Here is a 23,127-nt window from a genome sequence, read left to right as displayed (position 1 = left end):
TTATTGCCAGAACCATATTGGTGTATGATATAGAATGGAATAGGGGTGCAACTTGGGTGGGTCCAACCCAACCCAACCCAAATTTTTGCAAGGGCTGGCCCTGAGATTTTAGGTTGCAGTCTGGGCTTGGGCCATAAAACTTAGGCCTGAGTCGCCTGACCTAAAAGATGACTATGTAAAAAGTATATACATAAATTCTTTCAAGCCCAACCAACTTTCCCAAGCCTAACTAACTCAACATAGCCCAGCTTGAGCTTGAGCCCAAATAGGTTGATAAACTTGGGGTTAACCTTGGGTTGGGCCAGGCCCACACTTGAGTTTGCAGCTTTTAAGGTTGGGCCTGGATTGACCTTCAACCCCACCCAACCTACACGAGTTGCATCCCTAAACATAATGGTGAAACAAGTTTCGTGTAACCGATGTCATATAATTGGGATAAGGCTTGGATGATAATATGATGATATCAGTGTGTGAATCACACCATATAGCTCTGCTATTCATACTTACATAAACAAACCATGTTGGCTGGTTGAGAAAACTATAGAAAAGGTTGGAGAAAATTAGAGAGAGGTACCCCATACTTTCGGGGTAGTAACACTTAAGGGCCTCAACTTTTTCACTTGTGGCAATGAGGTATCATGTACTTTCAGAAATCAACACTCAAGTCCAGGCATTAGCATTTCATTAGTTATCTAAAGCACATGATGTCATGTGCACCTTGAAACATTTAAAAATCCCAAATATGCCTTTTGCATGTTTTATGAGACCATTTTGCCCTTTTATCAAATCTCTAAATCATTGGTTATTGACCCTTTGTTTCCCATTTTCTTACTTAGAATTGAATGAATAGAGCATTGAAGCAACATAGTGATTTGCACATTAACTATGTCCATTTTTTCATTTTGCAATTTTATTCTCTGAATCACTATAATGCCAATTAGCAAACTTGGACTTGAGTGTTGATTTTTCAAGTATAGGGCAAGGTTCAAAGTATCGACACGTATCGGCCGATACGTATCATTCTGGGATCCCTCCGATACGCCCCTATTGGGTGTATCAGGGGTCTGACCGGTTCAGGGGGTGGAGGAGCCTTAAACTGGCCCCCCTGAACCGGTTTCAGAAAAAAAATAAAAAAAAAATGTAAAATAAAAAAAAAGTAGTATCGATTTGAGACCCTTGGTATAGGGTACTTCATTGTCACAAGTGAAATTGAGACCCTTAAATGTCATTATCCCCAAAGTAATGTACTTTCATGAATTTTCCCAAAAAGCTGTGTTTATTGTAAAAAACATCACAAATGCAATTTATGATATGATTAGAATCACTTGGATACCCTAGAATGATTATGATACATGTAAATATTCTACAAATGCATCAATAAGACATGTATACATTAGGAAATTAATATAGATCTTATTGATACTTAAAATATTAATTTTAATATGGGGTAAATTGCTTATACCCTAGTCAAACATTTATAACACCCCTCAAGTTTACCTAACAACTTACCCTCCCCAACCACCAAACTATATTTTGGATAAGACAAGAATTGTATTTTACCAAAAAGGCATTTAATAATAAAATATTTAGTTTGCATTTCAAAACTATGTTTTGAAATTGATAAAAATAATTTCATTTATAAACATTAAATTCAAACTTGTCATTTCAAAATTTAATTTATTTTAATTTTTATGAACATGTTTTCAACTTTTTATTCTCACCTTAATGTCGCATTAAGGCTCACTTTGGAAGCAGTACAAATGCAAATATGTACAGCATAAATACATACAAAATATAAGATTTTGCACTCTACATATTTGCATTTATACTCCTTCCAAACTCAGCCTAAGGAGTATAAATAAATAACTAGTATTTTGTCGGGGGTGACAAAAGGGATGGCAAAGTGGGATTTAGAAAAGTTTAAAATGTCATTTAAACACTTTCTGTCACTAATACCGATAGTATTTGGATTTAAATGCTGATATTAGTCAAAATGAGCAAATCGGGAACTCTATATGGTTGGAAAAGAAATATCAGACTTTGGGCAATTGAAGTGGCCCACTAATTGAAAACTTCTTGTGGAAGTGTTGCCGGAATGCTATCCCGATCAGGGAGAATTTGGAAAAGAAAGGTATCTCCTTCTACAATGAATGCCCCATTTTCCATCAGGGCCCAGAGTCTATAACTCGTGCTTTGTCCTTATGTAATCATGCAAAATCCTCATGGTTCAGGAATTTTTAAATTACAGGTTTGAAATTTAAGATCTGCATCTTAATTTCTGTATGTGGATTAAAGCTTGGCTAGACAAATGCTCACTTTTTCTACTTTGTTTGTGTGGACAATATGGAAAAATAGACACGGGTTTGTGTTCAAAAATATTTCTCCAGAATGCAATGAAGCTTTGGTCTTTGTTATTAATAGGATGCTGAGGGAGAGAAATCTGACTTCTTGACCAAGCTTGCAACTTTCTCAAGTAGTTGATCAAACTGCTCTTCCCTCTTTTTTGGTAGCCCCTTTTATTAGGTCTATAATGGTAAATATCAATGGTAGTTTTGGACGTGGGTAAAGCTAGCTTCAGTGGTTCAAGCTGAAGCCACTACTATTTTAAAGGGGTTAGAGCTTTTGAAGCTTCTAAGAACCCTCGTGTGTTCTATGAAAGTGATTGTCTTAATCTCAATCCAGCAATTTGGAGTGGCATTAGTATGGTGGCAAGGGACGTTGTGTTTTTATGATGTGATGTTCTGGAGGCTATCAAGAACTTGTCTATCTCTTTTCTCCAATGTTAATAGGGTGTGTAATGAAGTTGCCCATGTGTTGGTTAAGCGGGTTTTGTAGAGTTTGGGGTTTTTGTCCAATACAGAACCTGGCTAACCAAGACTGGGATAGACCTTAAAGATTCAAGACTGTTAAGGACTGAGCAGTTAGAAAAATATTTTTAGGGGGAAGAACAATCACTTGAAGGTTCTCATCCTCAACCAGGTAATTTGGTTCTAGAAATCTTTAAACACTTTAAAATGGTAAAGCATATAGACACAAATATCTATATCTATATCTATATTATATATAAAGGTGTGAATGTTGTATGAAACTTTTTTTGGACTAAAATTACCTTTTGTTTCTTTGTTTGAAAAAGGGTATAAAAGTCATTTACTATAATTTTAATGTCACCTTTAATGGCTATTATAATGGACGCATATGTGTATTTAATCTATCTCTAAATATAAGAGTTGAAAATGTAACTTCAATTATTACTTTCTACCTCATTTAATCATCTCTCTTTAAGTCTTATACTTAAGACATTAAAACCCATTTTTTCTTATTAAATCTTATATTTTTAAGTTATTTTTCACTAATAAATGCACTAATTAGATTTATGTCAATATTTTTAACAATATAAAGTCATATATTTTAAAACTGACTCAAGAACAGAATCATTCTTTGTCCAAGTGGTGGCTAAACAATTCAACCATTCAAATCAAATTGATCAACCTATGAAGTCATAGTTAGGTAATAAAATTTTTAAAATAGAAACAAATATAGAAATTTACAAAAAATGTAAAAAAAAATATACACAATTATGATATTTTTATTAATCAAATTATAAAAATAAGTGTAATAAACAAGAATTGATACAAAAAAAATTATAGAAAAAATTGAATACATCTTTAATTCTATATTTATACTAATATTAAAAATATGAATAAGATTGTGAAACTTTCTTTTAACTAAAATCAATGTTTTAAAAACTGGCCTAGGAACAAAACTGCTTTGGCTTTTGATTTCTAGGTCATGAGTTCAATTGTCCAGTTTGAGCAGGTCAAATCGGTAAGATGTAAAATATAATGTAACTTTTTACTCTGATCATTAGATTAGGATTATGTTAAAGTCCATCGTATATATAACTATTATGAGAGGGGAGTGTGAGACTCTGAGAAGGAGGTGGTTGGTTAAAGATGAAAAGTTAAAAAAAAGAGAAGAAGAAGAAGAAGAAGCCATCGACAGCTATCTCTATGTTCATCATTATTGTTTCTACAACACCATTTGCCCTCTTCTTACATCTCTCTAAATCTCTCTCAAATCTCAGATCATTTGCTCCATTGGTGACTTGGTGTATCTCATATTTTAATATAAGATCGGTGTTTAATTTCTCACCTCTTACATCAATTTTTTTTTTTTTCATTAGAGTTGCATTTCTTTTCTTTTCTTTTTTTTGTTACAACTTAAAAATAGTCATAGAAATGAGAAAACTCAAAATCAAAATAGAAAAACTAAAAACCCTAACTAAATTTGGCCGTCAGGAATAATTTGAACAAGACTATGAGATAAGAAAGTTTTTTTTTCATTTTTTATTTTCTAAATTCTATTTTAAAATATGGAATTAATTTGAAAGCAACAAAAGAACTGTTAATTGAGTCGAACATTTTAACGGTTAAATTGTCCGGGTCAACGGTTCTCTAGCCATTTCAACAACTTTTTGTAAAATAGTGGTTCAGGGCCAAAACGAAATCGATGACTTGACCGGTTCCCGAGCCAAAATGGTTCATTCATTCGGTTTGGTCCAGTTTTTAAAGTAGTGACTAAAATACTCATTTTTTAATTTAGTCCCTATTTAATTGTAAGGTTTAAATTGTAAATTGAATTACTTTTTACCTCATTCCCTCTATTTAAATCTTACATTATTTTGATAAAGGAACAAAAGAAAAAATATACAACAAAATCATAAAACACTACAAAAAAGAAGAGTTTAGCCAAGTAGGTAGGCATGCCAATGATACTTGAAACTTCATAATCCGATTTGATTACCATATATTTGGATAAGGTGTTTCTGTAATTAGATTTGAATTTTGCAATCTACATCTGATTAATAATAAAAACCACAAAAATAAAAATACATAAAGTTTATAGAAAAATTTGGATATATTATTACTATAGTTATCATCATCTAGAATTGTCACGTGCAAAACACATACACACTTGTTAATAAAACTCAAAATTCAAAATTAAGTGGAATAATAGATTGATAGAAAGAGCTTACTTCAAAGTAGGAAGGCAGCAACTAACAAGAGATCTAGTTCAAGAAAGCAACAAAGGTTGGGTGGCAACAATAATGCAAGGGGTGAAAGCCTTAATGGTGGTAACTTCCAACTTGGATAAAAACAAGAAAGTAGCCAACAATACAAAAATTTAGAAGGTGTTTTACAATGTAAATTGTTTTTTCTTGTTGCCAGTTCCAAAAATAAGTTAAAACTAGACCTGTTCATGGGCCGGGTAGCCCGACAGCCCGGCCCGCACCCCGGCCGGGCTTGGACATATAATTAGGCCCGCGGGCCTGACCTCGGGCTTAACACAGTAAGCCCGACAGTGTTTCGGGCTGGGCTCGGGATTTGTCAAAAAAGCCCGGCCCGACTCAGTATTATATATTTTATAAAATATATAATATGTATTTTATATATTATATAAAATATATAAATAATATAATATTTATTAAAATATATATTTATAATTTAATATATATATATATATATATTTTATTCTTTTCTTTATAATTTCAATCTATCTCTCTCTTTATTCAGCTGCTTCAACATTAATAATAATAATAATAATATAGGCTAAATTTCGGGCCCAGACCCAGGCTCGGGCTTCGGGCTTTTTATGAGGGCCGGGCTCGGGCCTTAAAAAAATTTGTTAATACACAGTAAAAGCCCGGCCCGAGCCCGGTCCGGCCCGGCCCATGAACAGGTCTAGTTAAAACCATATTGTTTCTTAAAACAAAAAACACAAACATGTTCTTGATTGTGTGTGTTTTCTGTTTTCAAAATTGAAACCAAAAACATGTTCTTGAATATGATTTCAAAAACATGTTTTCATTTGATTATTTAACATCATGCTCCATAAAACATATAACTTCAATACTAAAAAAGTTGTTTTTATTTTAAAAACCAACATTTTGTTGGTTGCAAAAACATGTACTGTTTTTTTAAATTAACTTGTTCTTCCCTTTGAAAACAAAAACAAAATTCAAGAACATGTTTTTTTTTTTTTTGTTGATGTAATGATTTCAAAAACAAATGAAAGCAAAAGCTATGTTTAGATAGACTTCTACTTTTGTACTTTTAATAGTACCAAAGTACAAGGTACATAAACTGCTTTTACTTTGGTATTTTTGTTGTGAAACCGTTTGGGTAAAAAAATTGTAAAATATGTTTTACAAAACAGAAAAAACATTTGTCGTTTTTGGTTTCGTGGGTGTTTATTCAATAACCGCTGTCACATAGGTGCCACTTCAGCAGTTTCTCTCTTTTGCTCTTCCGTACGCATCGAGAATGACAAAAGTGGACTTCGATTTTTGTGCACGTTAACCATTTGTGGAAGTTGTTTTTTAAAGCTTCCACAAATGGTCATGCATTTTTCATTGTTGCGTCGATGCGAAGCCTAGTGGTGCCTAGTTGTCATAAATAGCTATAATTATTATCTTTCTCGGTTTTGCAAGCAAATAAAATACAAACGTTGAATGAAAAAAATGTAAACGGAACCAAACACATAGTAATAGTCATGTAATTCAACTGATCTTATACGTGGTAAATACCACAGTACCCATGATTAGCCACCTGTATACATTGAATAGGCATACATAGGCTATATGTACATATCATGCATGTACGTTATTTTTACAAGTGGCAACCACTAAAAATTGACATTTGACATACACCTACTAATTAATGACACGTGACAGTCACTACATTAACTATATATAATTAATGAAAACATTAACAACCATATAAAGATATAGTAACAACTAATCATCCATATTGGCATAAGACATTTGTCTCCAACATTATAACAAACAATAGTTTAGAAGCTAACCACTTACCACTCACCAATTGGGTGAAGGGGGGGGGGGGGGGGGGGGGGTTGGGTTTTGGTCCCCCCTATGAATTTTAGTCAAATCTAGTGGTACGCATACTGCTAATTATTGTGTAAATTTTGTTTTTTCTTTCACAAAATAAAAGAAAAAGCAAAAATAAAATAAAAAATAAAACTAAAACTACCCACTTATAATATATTAAAACTAAAGAAGCTTAAGAAATAAAAATACTTTAAAAACTAAAGGAAGCATCATTATCGAATATAATTCGATATGAAAGCTCATTTTTCAAATATCGTTCGATCTCATCGCTAAAAGGATATTGTGACAGTGAAGCATCATTATTGAATATATATATTTACATTTGCTATAGATCATCAATTGTAAGAGTTAAATAGTTGATTCAGTGAACAAGCAACAAAACTTCTTATTTTGAGTACAACTTTGGATTTTAGGGATGCTCATAAATCCTTCAAAGTTGATGATATATATAATTTGATTGAGAAGTTTTATCCTTTATATTTTTTTTATTAAGAAAAAAATCAATTGAGATATCAATTGCAACACTATAAGCTTAATGTGCCCAATCATCCAAATTTGCAGAATTTGTCCATCATTGGTGATTTATGTTGATGATTGGTGAAAACTAAAAAGTCAAAAGTTGATCCTTTAATTGATAGATTGATTTTACTTATTTTGACTATTCCCGTTTCAACAGCAACTACTGAGTAGACTTTTTTAGCCATGAAAATTGTTAAAAGTAGGCTTTGCAATAAAATGAAAGATGATTTTCTCACAGATTATTTGATTGTATACATTGAGAAGGAAATTGTTGAAAGTTTCACGGTAGACATGATTATTGATAAAAAAGTGACGAACCCAACTTAAAAAGTGAAGAGGTTTTTTTTTTTTTTTTTGTATTCATTATACTCTTAGTCTTTCATGATAGAATATATAAATTATTTAGATACCTAATTATGTATTTTATAATTGATAAATAATAGAATTCATTATGATATATATAATCATGCATTAAATTTAATTGGATTGGTATTTTATAATCATATTTAAGTAATCATGTATTAAATTTAATTATGCATTCCTATTAAGGTGGGAGGGATGCCCAACTAGTGCTCATTTTTCTTCTAATTAATATATATATAGAGTAACAAACAAACATACATTATATTTTGGATGAAAGATAGAAACATAACACAAACAAAAAAAAAAAAAGAAAAATAACGAATTTGTACTTAACTAGTTACTTTCAGCTTTTGCAATAAATAACATCAAATGATAGGAAAAAAATGTGATTAGTAGTTTGTATTGAGTATGGATTCCCATGAATCATCTTTTTCCACCAAATAAGAACTCATACAGATCAACATAAACAATAAGCATTCATATCATGCATGTATCTACAATAAAAGTTTAGCATTAAGGGATGTATACATTAGGAAAAAGAAAGTATGCATTAAGTTGTATGTGTGATTGTAGGAAGTTTGATGCACATAAGTCATTATGCATGGGCAGATTATAGACATTTAGTTGCATTCATATGCATAGGCATTGAGAAATGTATACATAAGGAAAAACAAGATATACATTCAATTGAATCCATAATTGTAGGAATTCTAATGCACAATCGTCATTAACAATAGTAGATCATAGACATTCACTTGCATTCATATACATAGGCATTGTGTAAGTGGCATTTAACCATATAACAAGCACTAATAGTGGAATATTTAGTGGGTGGCTGCAATAGTATAAGATAAGAATGATATGAACCCCCACATATACTGGTTCTGTAATGGAAACAAATACATTCATATTTTGACTCAAACAACATAACTCTAACCACAATGGCTCTTGTTTATTGTATAGGAAACCATGAAAAACTATAACCACAAAAAAATGCATAAAACCATGATCTTGTTCATTGTATAAGAAAGGGAATGGCATAGGAAAATAACAGATAGTATAACAGTGCAGTTGTTAAGTAATGGGAATGCCAAAAACAGGGGAATCACAATTCGTTGAAGACAGGTTGTTAAAACAAGTTTCATGACTAGTTTTGAACAAGTAGAATGCATAGCTATAACAATCCATTAAACAAGCAATAAACATTCCCATAATTAATTTTGAGCAGCGGTCAACAGTGGTGACTTCGGTGGAGACGAGCCATTGAATAGTGGAGCAAATGGAGAAAAAGCATTAAAAAAGGGGAAAAGATGAAACTGGAATTCATACCTTTGATTTCGACGAAGAAGTAGCAGTGTTGTTGCCAACAGACTGTATTTCCGGTGGTGATTCCTGGTGGCAGTTGGTGGTCAAAGATAGGTGCCGACTATTTCCGGTGGCGATTCCTGGTGGCAATTGGTGGTCAAAGATAGGTGATGACGGAACAAGAACCTACAACGACAAGAAGGTATAGGACTTGAAGACAGGCAAATGGGAAGAATTCGGTCAAAGGATTTGATGGAAGGGGTGATCACACGTGACTACTATTGGCACGAAATGAAAGCACAATTACCAATTTAGCCAAAAGCACGAAGTAATAAAAATAATTTGACAGCCTATCGCCGTTCCCGTTTATCGATTGGAAGGGCAATTTCGTACATATATATTTTTTCTTGCATCGGCGGTTCCTTTATTTTGGCCTCTTCCAAACCCTAACCTTCTCTTCAATCTCTCTCCCTCGTTCGCTCTCACGTAGGGATAGTGAGGGGTCTTCTTCTTTCTGTTATTGTTTTTCATTTTTTCCACTCTTCTTTTTTTCTATTTTTTCTCCTGCAGACGCTTGAAACTCTCTAACCTAAGTTAATCTCTTTCGGATTCGAAGGTGAAGTCTTCAAAAACTCATGGAGGTGTTCAAACCCTAAGTTGTTTTGGGGATTCAAATTCTAACCTAATCTCTTTTATCAGAAATGGGAGAGGTAAGGGAGAACGATGCTTACGAGGAAGAGCTTCTCGATTACGAAGAAGAGGAAGAGAAGGCCCCTGATTCCGTCGCGGCGAAGGGTACCGGCGAAGCAGCAAAGAAGTAAGTTTTATCTACTTTTTTCTTCTTTGGTGATTTCGCTTCTTCATTTGTCTTCTTCTTCCTTATGTTTTAAATTGTTTCTTTCGGGAAGTTGGGATTTTTTTTTTTTTTTTAAAATTTAGCACTAGATCTTATGAGTTTTGGTTTTTTAGCAATTCTGGACTTGATTATGCTATTTATTTCTCTTGGCGTTTTTCTTATTTACTGTTGAGCTTCTTAATTCACATGGAATTTTCCTTTTTTCCTCAGTGACAATTTGTTCTTTGTTTTTTTTGATGTGTGATTTGTTTGTTTTTTCGATTTTTGGGGTGGCTTTTTCCGTTTTTTGGTAGGAAATGTTCCAGAATTCGTCCGTTTATAGTTTCAACTACTGTTCTGATTGGTTCCTTGGAATATATTTCTGGTGCCCTTTTGCTCGTCCTTTTTTTTGCTTGTAGATGTTATTCCATTTCACTGTTAATTTTCTTAAAAGCCTTATTTTCCATGGCAATTACGCGGTGCATTTCAGTTGAAAGCGTTCGGTTGTCAAATTTCTTATTTTTGGATTGTGGGTTGCAGTTGTGTAGTGTTTCATTGTGATTCAGCAATTTGCCATTATAACCTGCGAATTTTGATTTTCCTGTTATGTCTATTTGTTGGTATAAATGGGCTTTGCTTTAAAAATGCTGAAGCATAACTCCATAAGGCAAGGTTTGCCACTTACACAAGCATGTCATTGTAGAACATGTTTTTACATCTGTGATTCTTCTTTGTAGTATAAGACGTTAGTTGATGCCCTTGTATAGAGTACGACGCTTGAGTTGTGAGCCTCTTCAGTTCCAGTGTTAAATGCTCAGATTTACTTGACACCGCCTTTTGAGCTTGCACCTCACCTTTAAGAAAATGATATGTGCTAACATGGTGGGAGCAATTTTAAAATTTAGTTTTGATTTTTCCTGCTTTAATTGGTAACATAAATTGATCCCCTAACTTCTGTACCTCTGTTATATAGGGGCTATGTTGGAATTCACAGTTCAGGGTTCAGAGATTTCCTTTTGAAGCCAGAGCTTCTTCGAGCTATTGTGGATTCAGGGTTTGAGCATCCTTCAGAAGGCAGGTTCTTAATTATCTCTTTATGCAACTAGAAAATCATTTAGATGTATATTGGTAAGATTAACTTTGTCTTGTAAAACTAAAACATGGTGCAGAATGATCTCACAAATAGAATGAGATAACTAAATTTAGTTAAAGTTATGGTTCTACAAGCTCTTAATTATAGTTTCACAAAAAAGCTGAGTAAAATAATATTAAAGAAATGAAAGAGAGGTGCTTAAAGGAACATGTGAAAGGTTTGGTTGTTATTCCATCCTTACGTTGAGGTCATGAAAGAGTTGATATTGTGGAATAGAAGGTTCAATTGAGTAGAATGTATATTTTCTTCAGTAATGTGGAAAATCAATATTTGTATTGAAGATATCTTCTGGTTTCCAAAAAAACTGAGTAGAATAATATTAAAGAAATGAAAGAGACGGAATGCTTAAAGGAGAATGTGTAAGGTTTGGTTGTTTAATTCCATCATTGGATTGAGGTCATGAAGGAGGTTTTATTGTACAATAGAGGTTGAGTTGAGAAGAGTGCTTATTTTCTGTGGTAATGTGGAAAGTTGGTCTTTATATGGAAGCTATCTTCTGTTCTTTTTCTTTTCGCTTTTGATTTTTCCTTGGAAGTGCTTGGGTGATAAGAGAAAGTGAAGGCCCAATATAAAGAAAGGAATAGAAGGGAAATCTAAAATATATTTTCCTTGGAAGTGCTTTTGATTTTTCCTTTTTACTTATCCTCTTTGAACTGGGATTGGGCCTTGTTTTTGGTCTAGTGATAATGTTCCTTTAAGCTTGGATCAAATGCAGGAGCAACCATTAGTTAACATGCTTATGAAATGGTTGAAAGGATCTCTAACACCTCACACACTCGACATAGATAAAGTACATGTCACTAAACTCCCTAGTTTGGTGGTAATCCATGGGATCAACAGGGTGTTTTTTTTTTTTCATATATTGGGATTCCTTTTTGGTATGGTTTGGACAGTATGTCATGGTGCTATCCTATAGGGATCCACACATAATGAATGTAATGCGGGCCTTTTGCATATATACCTGCCATGTCTATAACTAATCAGGAGTTATGATACCTACTATACATGCCTTGTGTACCTGTGTCAGATATGATACTGGATATCGGATGGGCACTTGTAGATGCACTTGTAGCATTGTTAGTACTAAAGTATGTAAGATGGTATGCTTTAACACGTTATACTATAAAAAAATTTGCACATGTTAGAACGTTCAATTAAATTTGGCAAGGTGCAAGTCTTGGAGAATGACAATTAACTTCAAAAATTAGATTTAAACACATGATATGAGGATTTCACATGCAGTACCTGTTATCTGTATCTATGTTCCAAGATTTTAAGAAATGGAGAGTTGTTTCCCTGTTTACTTCATCTGTTTCCATTCTGTATCTGTATCTGGGCATCATAGACTGGAAGGAAATACTGAATTTCAACGACTTGGTGACTTCCTTGAGTTCATCAAAGCATCTCTTACAGCTAACGACTGGCATATATGTTTCTGCATCTTTCTTAATGTGCATCAACCATACCAGATATGGAAAATATTTTCTGCATTACATGTTACAAGTCATTCCTCTAATTGTTAGATTTGAAAAATATTCTTTTTATTTTTGCTTCCTGATTACATACAAAATTTAATTTGTTTGATTCATCTGGCTTTGTTCCTTAAGCTTCAATAATGGGACTATAAGACTATTCTCTTCATGTACTGCATCATGTCTGCAATGAATTTCATGTATACAGCACCGACAATTTCTACTTTTAATTAGACTAATGTTGCACTAAGTTGCACCCTCATATTTTGTGACACATTTATTAACTGTTTTTTTTTTTTTTTTGATTGATGCACATTTGCTAACTGTTCTGACCAAGGTAATGATACCTGTTTGCGGTTCATTTACCAATAAAAGGTGATGAAAACAAATATGGAATTCTTTATTGTCTTGTCTGGGCTAATTCCCCATTGGAAGCTGTTAAACAACTCAGATACCTGTCTAATTATTTTTCTGTATTTGTGAGTCATCTTTGTCTTGTTAATGAAATACTTCAGTGTAATGTCTCTTTGTTAAGATGCTTCATTTTAGATTCAGTTTTCCCATTTTTTTTCTCTGCACAACTTGTAGGATCCTCTGATTTGTATGGTTGACGATTTTCAGGTAACACTGCTTTCATACTCTTGATTTCAGAAGAGAAAACTGCTTTGGTAAACCTTTTATTAAAAGGATCTGGAAGGACATTTTTTACTTACTGAGAGTTCCAACTCCAATTTTATTTGGTTCTTCATCAGTGCAACATGAGTGCATCCCTCAGGCCATTTTGGGAATGGATGTCATCTGCCAGGCCAAGTCTGGGATGGGAAAAACTGCTGTTTTTGTTCTATCTACTCTGCAGCAGATCGAGCCTGTTGCTGGCCAAGTTGCTGCACTTGTTTTATGCCACACAAGAGAATTAGCATACCAGGTTGGTTGTAATACATGGTTCTTCATTTTGATGTGTATTTATTGGTTTGCTTTTTCATAGCTAAATTACTGTTTATAGTCACTATATTGTTTGTTAATACTTTGCATTTATACTTGTTGGCTACTTACTCCAGATCTGTCATGAATTTGAGCGATTCAGTACCTACTTGCCTGATATTAAGGTTGCTGTTTTTTATGGTGGTGTAAATATCAAAACTCACAAGGATTTACTTAAAAATGAGTGTCCTCACATTGTTGTTGGAACACCGGGGAGGATATTGGCACTAGCAAGAGATAAGGACCTTGCATTAAAGAATGTGAGGCATTTTATCCTTGATGAGTGTGACAAGATGCTTGAGTCATTAGGTATGTTTTTTACTTTCTCAAGTTTTGAACTTCAGTAATTATGGATAATCTTATATCTCATTTATGCTGCTGATCTCATTTAATGGATGTACATATTCTGCAGACATGCGGAGAGATGTACAGGAGATTTTCAAGATGACTCCTCATGATAAGCAAGTTATGATGTTTTCTGCAACACTCAGCAAAGAGATCCGACCTGTTTGCAAGAGATTCATGCAAGATGTAATGTCCTATGGCCCGTATTCCTCAAATTTAGACGCCATCCATTTTATTTTGCCAGCTTTCTGCAAGAGACATGTCATCGATAACAACCACGATAATTCCAGAACAGCTATTCTTTCCCTGAGCACTGTCTTTTGTAGGTAGCTTTACTGATGGTTTAGTAGGGTATATCAGGTCGGGGGTGTTTGGGGGCGACTGATTTAGGGTTGTAGCATCTCTTAATCTGCACTTAATTTCCTTGGGTGTGTAATGTTTGGTCAGTTGTGCTTTTGCGTTATTGCTGTAGCAATTTTTTCTGTTACTTTAGGCTACTGGGGTTTTGGAGGCTCTTTTGGGTGCGGTTTCAGTTGCATAATATTATGATTTAAGTTGAGCAAGTGAGTTGCCGATGCGACATACGTAGTGTCAGTGCGGAGGCATATTACTTACATTTCGAATCAGAAGGACTGTCAAGAGTTGTTCGTTCATCATTCATTTGGTACTGGATTCTATTATCCTGAGGAAGGTTCCTAATCTCCTTTAATGTGACATTTGTTCCCTTTCAGCCAATGGAAATATATGTTGATGATGAGGCCAAGTTGACCCTTCATGGTCTTGTACAGGTATTTTTCACACACAATAGATGCATCCCATTTTATTCTTTTCTACTGTTTTTGATACTTCAATCTTTGTTTTTGTTCTTTATGCAGCACTACATCAAATTGAGTGATCTGGAGAAAAACCGGAAGTTGAATGACCTCCTTGATGCGTTGGACTTCAATCAAGTTGTTATCTTTGTTAAAAGTGTGAGCAGAGCAGCCGAGCTGAACAAATTACTTGTGGAATGCAATTTTCCATCAATCTGCATCCATTCTGGAATGTCACAGGAAGAAAGGTTAGGAATAGTTTTTCGGAGGTTGAAACTATTGATGCTAAAAAATGATCGGTTAGGTATAGTTTTTTAGAGGTTGAAACTATTGATGCTCAAAAATGATCACTCTCAACCCATCTCATTAATAGTTTAATGAATAGGTGTTATTTGGTTGAACTGTTTTTATCTAGTTTCTTGTTGCTTTGTTAACTGTTATGATTGTATAGTGGTTCTATCAAAAAAATGATTGTATAATGGTTTTTCATTTATGTATAATTTCAAGTGGACTAGGATGCATGCATGGGTGCAATTGCTTCTAATAGGGAACACTATTCTAGAAGCCATGTGAGATTTGCACAAAATACCTTGAGACAGCCTTGGAGGATCACATCCTGAATCTTGTGTCTCAAAGTGTGGCACATCGGGCATGGCTGGAGTCTTGTCCAACATGGTGCTGCCATCTGTTGCATGCTTTTTTTTTACCTACAAATTGATTTGATTTACTTGCAGGGATTTGGAGAATAGTGTCACATCGAGACCATTGTTTTAAAAGGCTTAAGCTTTGAGGCGTGACCATGTGAGGCGTACACCTTGAGGTGAGACACACAGATGTTGGCTCAAGGTTTAAGCCTCACAACATTGATGTGAGATCTAATTCTTTGTCAGAATGAGGCGTAAGCCTCTAGCCTTAAGGTGTGAGGTGTAAAAAGGCACAAGGGCTAAATGTCAATGATTATTTAGTAATTTAATGCAAAAAATATATATTTTATGTATTTTTATAGTTTAAAATACATGGAAGAAGTGCTTCAATAATCATGGACCAAATAAAGAGTAAAAGTGAAAAACCAGTAGATCAAATCAAGTTCTATTAGTTTCTGTTAGTGCTTTAGCAGAGTTCAATGTAAAAAGGGTCAATCAAAATCTTAGTTTCTCTTGGATAAATCAAGTGAATTTTTTCCTATTATTCTAAATATAATATCTTAAGTTTATAAATTTTCTCATTTCTTTTCCTAATGGATTTATTTTCTTTTTATTGTTTTTTTTGCATAGATCAAATTAACTATGCTGTTACCTTTATTCAAACTATATATTGGATGACCATAAATCTAACACCATTTTTATGGATGATTCTTCATTTGTTTCCTTTCTTCTAAAGTTTTAAATTGATCATCTGAATGATTTGAGTAATTTGCATTTTGAAACATGAAATGTAAATGTTTATAATTGTTAGTTGATAAGTTATTTTTTTATTTAATGTTTAAAAGCTGAAACTTATTGCGTATAAACTTCTATTTTATGGATATTTGTACCTTCTATCATTCTAACTTGACATATTATATGTTATCTTTACTAATTTATAAACTTAAATTAATTTTTTTTTTAAGCTTTTTGGCTTATGCCTAGCAATGCCTCGATGCTTTATGCCTCACTTTTTTGGGCCATTAAGCCACAACTTTGCCTTTAGCCTTTTAAAACCATGATCAAAAGATTCAAAATGGCTTTTGCCAGTACCATGATAACATGTTGGACTTCTAAGTTGTGGAAACTTTAAGATCAGATTTCTTGGGAGAAAAACAATGTTGGATTGTTGGGTGTTAAAATTAAGGTTGGGTTCTTTATTTTTTCTGATTTTTATAGATGCTTTTATTATTCTCATGCAAGTTTAGAAGAATTACTTCATCTTAATGAGGCATGTTTGGGGCTTTAAGCTTTGGGACAATTTTATTTGGGACATAGAAACAAACACGGGAAATAACATAAATCAGGTTTCAAGAAGTGGCACGATGGTATTCTGGGTTTTTATAGGAAGGCAAAATTATGAATTGGTGGAAGTACATACTTTGTACTACTTTTGACGTTTTAGTTGTGATGCAGGATGTGAAAGCATAAGAAGGCACCTGATTGTGAAAAATATGGTTTTGTTCCCTATAATTATTTAACTTGTAATGTTTTCTAGCAAGGCTTGTATAGATACTTGATATTTGAATATGAACGACATATGAAGCGGACTTCTTGTGGAAGACTGTCTAGATTCCTGTTAAAATGTTTCAGCTCATGGTAATTTATGAAATTGTAGACTGACACGCTACAAAGGATTCAAGGAAGGGCACAAAAGGATTCTTGTTGCAACGGATCTGGTTGGCAGGGGGATAGACATTGAACGAGTTAACATTGTTATCAATTATGACATGCCAGATTCTGCTGATACTTACTTACATAGGGTTGGTTCCTTTTGTGAACTTCAATTTGATGGTTAGTGTGTTATCCCAATATGTAGTTACTCTACTAACGTTTTCCATTTTTCTTGAATGTGTAAAAGGTTGGTAGAGCTGGTCGTTTTGGCACCAAGGGTCTTGCAATTACATTTGTTTCATCTGCTTCTGACTCTGATGTTCTCAATCAGGTAAGAAAATCTACTAGTTAATTGGACTGCTCAGTGCTCACGCTCAAATTCCTCTTCCTTGCCCTCGTGAAAAATTTTCCATAGATCTTAGTGCTGCTTTTTTGTTTGAGTGCAGGTTCAGGAGCGGTTTGAGGTAGATATTAAAGAGCTCCCTGAACAGATTGATACTTCTACATACAGTACGTTTCTTTTCCTTTTAGTTAACGAAGTACTTATTGTTATAAAAATGGAAAATGAGTTTATAAAGTACTCATGGGTTACTTGGATTTCATGCCTCTCATCTTTAATCAGTTTACTTCACTGTTTTCAAAGCCGGATTGGACCGGATGGTCGGACCAGAAAAACTGGGAACTGGTCACCTGACCGGTTCCATTTTCCTCCAAAACCACTGATTTTGGTCAGTAAACCGCTGAACCCGGCTGGTTAACCGTTTTCCAAATTTTTAAATTCTTTTTAAGTTTTTTATTTTTTATTTTTTTCAGAATGGGCCAGCCGTTCTGGTTGAACGGTCGGACCGTTCGAACCGGTAACTGGACCCCTGACCGGTTCGTTTTTAAAAACCATGGTTTACTGGCTCCTAAAGAGAGCAATTACCGTGATTATCATATTTAATATTAGAAGGGATGAGGAAGGCAAAGCCCCCTCGTACAGAAAAAAGGAAAAAAATACAAAGTGGGTGATGGAACTAATTTGATAATAATTCTTTTTCTTTGATTACTTCTATATACTAGTAAAACTATTTATAATTTATGGGCAGTTTTTGAACAATTATAAGTGGGCAGTTTCATAACTATATAAGTGGACAGTTTTTGAACAGTTTCTCAACTGTTACAAGTGGACAGTTTTTGGAGTAGAGGAAGGACATATATGCCCTTTTTTATGACCGTTGTATGTTGCTTAGATAAGGGGTAAAAATGTTTAATGAAAAATCCAGAAAATGGGGCTATTTGCTCTTTTATTAGCTAGTATAGATATATATTGATGCGTTTGTTGTATTTTTTGCAGTGCCATCTTGATGTTCATTGAACCAGCATAAAAGCTTCAGTGTATATTCATCAGAGGGAAGAGAGCAGGATTGCATTGCTTTAGTACAGTAGTATTTGGTGCACAAATATTTAAGGATGTTGTTATTGATCTTAGTGCTCCGGTGTAGGTTAACTTCATTTGTTAGAACTTGGAAGGATGCAGGGAGAAAGGGCCATTTATCTGTTTTGCCTAATTAATATGGTGGCTTAGAACTTGAGAAGTTGAGAACTTGAGATCGAGGAAGGCTGTATGACATGCCATAAAGAGTTAGTTGAACAGTTCATCTTTAATGTACAACTAGACTAGAGATGCAGCTTTGCTAGCTTTGAATTATTGCCACATCTTTTCACCCAACTCGACTGGACTATGTATTGCTGTGTGACATCAAGTAAGCGACTAGAGTACAATTTTACAAGCACATCTTCATAAACAGATTGATTGTTTAAGATTAAAATTTGGCACCAGTACATGTTGCCCATTTTTGAGCAATCTTCTTGAATTCGTTAAGACGTGATAACCGATGTCGTTTATTGTTCGCTGAATCGCATTGACGGTTGTATCATAATCAGACTGATAAACTCAGATTCTTGGTATCTCTCCAAGTTGGGGACTAGAGGGGTGTCGAGTCCTCCAAGTTTATATATACGCTTGCGAGTTGCGTCTTTGCCCTCCCTGAGATCCCAGAGTTCCAACTTCTGTCTCCGGGTTTAAAGCTGCTGGATCAGAAGCGGTTTTTAACTTTTTATATCTTGTGTTATTCTTGTTTTGTCCGAACTTCTGACTGATTTAACCTATACTCCTTGAATAGGAAAATGGTTTCAGTGTTCAATTTATATTTCATGTTCATTAATAAAAATATTTATTTATCATACTTGTTTTTTCCATGATAAGTATATAATTTTAGAGATATGCTTACTTTTTTTATAATTTTATTTATTTTAAACTTTTATTATGTAACTATGAGATCATTGGTTGCCCATTTGACCCAAATATTTGAATTACATATCTGCTGTATGGATATGAATAGAGGTGTAAATCAGGTCATACTTCATATGGCCGGCACAAACTTGGATTGGCCCACAGCTTGGCATGATGGTTTGTGGGCTATGCTAGGCTTGGCATGATCATGCGGGCTGTGCTTGGGGTTTTAGGTCCATGGGCCAGCATGATATTGCATGATTGAGCGGGTCGGCATGACCCATATATATTATATATATTATATTTATATAATATTATATAAATTATAATTATATAATAATATATAGTATATAATATATTAATAAAATAAATATTTTTTTAATTTTATTATACTAATTTATTTAATTATTGTATATATAAGCGATTGTAAACACAAAATTCATATAAAATTAAAATTTTAAATTTTTTATCATTTTTTTTAAATAAATTGTTTTGGCCTGATGCATGGCCCGATCTGGCCCAAGGCTTGATCAACGGGCTAGGGCCGTGGGCCATGTTGGGCCGACCCCCAAAATTTTCACTAGGGAGGGCGACATGTCTTGTAATGGCCCACACTTTGCACAGGTTGCCCATGGGGGCCACTTTACACCTCTAGATATGAAGATGGCTTAGTTTTTATGGTTTTCTTTTTCCTTTTATTATAGATGATTCATGTTGGGTTTGATATACAGGTTTTGTATTCTTAAAATTATTGGGTATAGCCGTATATAGGGCTGTTCACGGGTCGGGTTGGGTTGGTTTACTAGTTTTTTTTCAACCGACCCAACCTGGTTGAGTCACCTAAAGATTAAACTGAAACCAACCTGATCGGTTTAGGTCAGTTTGGGTTGGTTTTGGTTTAAATATATACATTTCCGAAATATATATTTTAGCTTTATATATATATATTGGAAATATACATATTATATATAATATTATGTAATATTATATATAATGTTATATAATATATAATATTTTATACTATATAATATTATAATATTATATATATATAAATTGAAATATACATATTATATATAATATTTCAATGAGAATATATTTATAGATAACTCGGTTTTGTTCAGTTCGGTTGAAAATCGAAACCAAACCGAACTATCGGTTTACCCATCTTTCTAACCCAAAACCGATCGGTGGTGAAGATAAACCGACCAAATCAGGTTGGGTCGGGCTGGATTGGTCGGTTTGAATTTATTTGTGAACAACCTTAGTATAGGCTTAATAATATAACTAGTGGCATGCCCCTGCCAAGTAGGGGCTAGTGAATAGACAATTTACCAGAATAGCAATTTAAAAAAGCAAAATTTGAAGCTCACATCATATAAGAATTTTAAAAGAAAATATATAAATCAAATTGATGCAAAAAATAATATTTATACGATTTAATATTATGAGAGAATAACACCATTTAAAAAAAACACATTACCTAATTACTTTATGGATATATAGATGGAAATATCCTACAAAAAAAATAAACTAAAAATAGATGATCCAAACCATATATATATATAATAAAAATGCCAATACATCTATTATAACCTATTTTGAGCTGGGGAATATTTTCCTTGAAAAGCTATTAACTAAATCCCATTAAATACCTACTTCCCCCTCCCCCTCCCATCCCCACCCCTCCCCTACAAGGGTATGCACTTCTAAAATGTATGTTAAATTAATTTTACTTAATGTATTTTTAAAATAATTTATTAAATACCTTAAAGTTATTAGTTGTAACTATAATTTTTAAATTTTGAGTACTTAATGTAGTTTAGATATGTAATTAGATTAATTCAGTTAATAATCTATTTAATTTATCATGATTAAATCAAATAAATTGACTAAGACAGCTAATTAAATTATACTAAATTAATTTGCTTAACTTACCTAATTGAATATCTAAAAACATTTTTGAAGTTATAATTAGACAAAATCTATAAACATTCTATGAAAATTGATGCAATATAGATTTTGCATTGTAAATATTACAATTGAAATCATATCACTTCTTCTTCTTCTTACATGCCACACAACCCCCTTCCTCCCCGACACCACACTCCAAGTCCCACACAAGCCACTCTCTCCCGGTCTCTCCCCCTAATTACAACAACGAGTCCTACGCAACTCCTCTCTTTCTCTCTCATGGCACCACGCCCTATCGGTTCATCGTGTTCCACATAAACCCCCCTCTCTCCCCCCTCCCAGGTCCACATAACCTCTCTCTCTCTCTCTCTCCATTTTGATCAATGTGTAATATAACTTAATTAATTGATATAAGCCCACTTGATTAAATTAAAGATATCTTAACAAAGGTGAGAAATAGAAAAAGTAATAGAAAATAATAAAAAATATAAGAATTAAGTGATTAGTGATAGTAGAAATAATAATAAAAAATATAAATTAAAAATATTTTAACAAATGTAAAATAAAAAAAAATAAAAAATCATGTTCTTTTGCTTACATCGAAAAACAATAATAATCATAAAAATATGTTAATGATGTTAGTATAACATTAAAAGTACTGAATATAATGAAAAAAATATTAAAATAAAAATAATAAAGTTGTTAAATTAATAATGTTGAAGAATAGGTTGTCGGCCTTGTAGCCAAAAAAGATCCCATTTTCTGAACTAACTTATGTTAAAAGGGTTTTTTTTTTAACCACCACTTATGTTAAAGTTAAATGAAATTAATTAATTAATTTATATATTTAACGTAATTTAATGTAAGGTTTAAATTATATTAACATACTTAATTAAGCTTTAATGTAATGCAATATAATAATTTATCATGGTTGATCTAGTATCACAATTTATATAGTTTACTTGGTCCAAGTTGTTGTTATTATTATTATTATTGAATGGCCTTCATGCAACGGTTTTGGCCATTGGATCATATCACTTACAATGGTCTAACAATACCATTGGACTTGCTTAAACGAAAGTACCCAAAAAATGTTTAATTAATTTTGTTCACCTCACTAATGATGGGATAAATTATATAAATAAATAAATATAAAATGAATGCTGCTCGCAACATTTTGGAAACAGTTGCCAACTTATCATGGGAAATAGAATTTTTGAAAAAGTTAAATTAAGTATAGAAAAAAGAATGAAAATTTATAAGATTTGGAAGAGAGATTTTAGGGGATTTAAGATACATTTTATTATTTAAAACCAATTAACAAATACCAAAAAATATTATGTTATGACGCTTGTAATATATAGTATATCTAATATTTTATATTATATAATATACAAGATATATTTTATGCACAAACATGACAAATATAAAATATTTATTAAACATTTTATATATAAAAAACATAAGCACAGGGGACAGAAAATTTTCTGTCTCAACCAATAGAAAACTGCCATGCCACCTTCTGCATTTGAAACTTAAATTTAACAGAGTTAGACTTGATGACTGGACTCTCCAAAATACATTTTAATTTAATTTGTTTACCGCCCAACCCATTCCCTTCTCTCTCTCTCTCGTTCATTCCTCTCCTTCTTACCTTCTTTCTCTCTTTCGCCGCCCCTCCTCCTCCCCCTCTCTAGTTTGGAAATAATAGGCAAACTTGAGAAAAGAGACATGGAGCAAAACACCATTGGTCGATGGGATTATTTGATTGATTTGTACATGTGTCGCTCTAGGACCGAGAGAACTCACTTTTATAAACATTTAAAAATTAAATTTAAAACTTTAAAGCAAAACATTTAAAAAACTGGAAGAAAAACCGTTGGTGAGATTATTTGATGGATTTTTATATGTGCCACTCCCAGGACCATGAGAACTCTTATAAACATTTAAAA

At 33.2% G+C, this 23,127-nt stretch overlaps 1 protein-coding gene across 2 annotated transcripts; it reads left to right on the top strand.

Moving 5' to 3' along the window:
- Nucleotides 1-9,520: 9,520 nt before the first annotated feature.
- Nucleotides 9,521-18,761, top strand: LOC104595377 (DEAD-box ATP-dependent RNA helicase 15). 2 transcript variants are annotated; one of them, XM_010256080.3, is made up of 12 exons: nt 9,521-9,710; nt 9,794-9,911; nt 10,903-11,003; nt 13,307-13,479; nt 13,613-13,844; nt 13,948-14,066; nt 14,612-14,668; nt 14,756-14,940; nt 16,994-17,138; nt 17,237-17,320; nt 17,436-17,499; nt 18,326-18,761. In XM_010256080.3, the coding sequence occupies exons 2-12, from the start codon at nt 9,796-9,798 to the stop codon at nt 18,334-18,336; spliced, it is 1,287 nt and encodes a 428-aa protein (XP_010254382.1). In that variant the 5' UTR covers nt 9,521-9,710; nt 9,794-9,795; the 3' UTR covers nt 18,337-18,761. The 2 variants fall into 2 exon arrangements, with proteins under 2 accessions (XP_010254382.1, XP_088754871.1); XM_088898745.1 differs by having other exon boundaries at nt 9,528-9,710; nt 13,176-13,479.
- The last annotated feature ends 4,366 nt before the right edge of the window (nt 18,762-23,127 follow it).

The sequence above is a fragment of the Nelumbo nucifera genome, chromosome 2 (genome assembly GCF_055504915.1).
Source record: "Nelumbo nucifera cultivar China Antique chromosome 2, China Antique-T2T, whole genome shotgun sequence".
Classification (NCBI taxonomy): Eukaryota; Viridiplantae; Streptophyta; class Magnoliopsida; order Proteales; family Nelumbonaceae; genus Nelumbo; species Nelumbo nucifera.
Note: the sequence above shows the minus strand (reverse complement) of the source record. Positions and strands in the feature narration are given on the sequence as shown.

Bases quoted from the DNA above. Each gene is read 5' to 3' on its own strand.
- LOC104595377 (XM_010256080.3), top strand. From the start codon at position 9,796: ATGGGAGAGGTAAGGGAGAACGATGCTTACGAGGAAGAGCTTCTCGAT. The intron at 13,480-13,612 runs GTTGGTTGTAAT...TACTTACTCCAG, and splicing joins CAAGAGAATTAGCATACCAG to ATCTGTCATGAATTTGAGCG. The intron at 14,941-16,993 runs GTTAGGAATAGT...ATGAAATTGTAG, and splicing joins GGAATGTCACAGGAAGAAAG to ACTGACACGCTACAAAGGAT.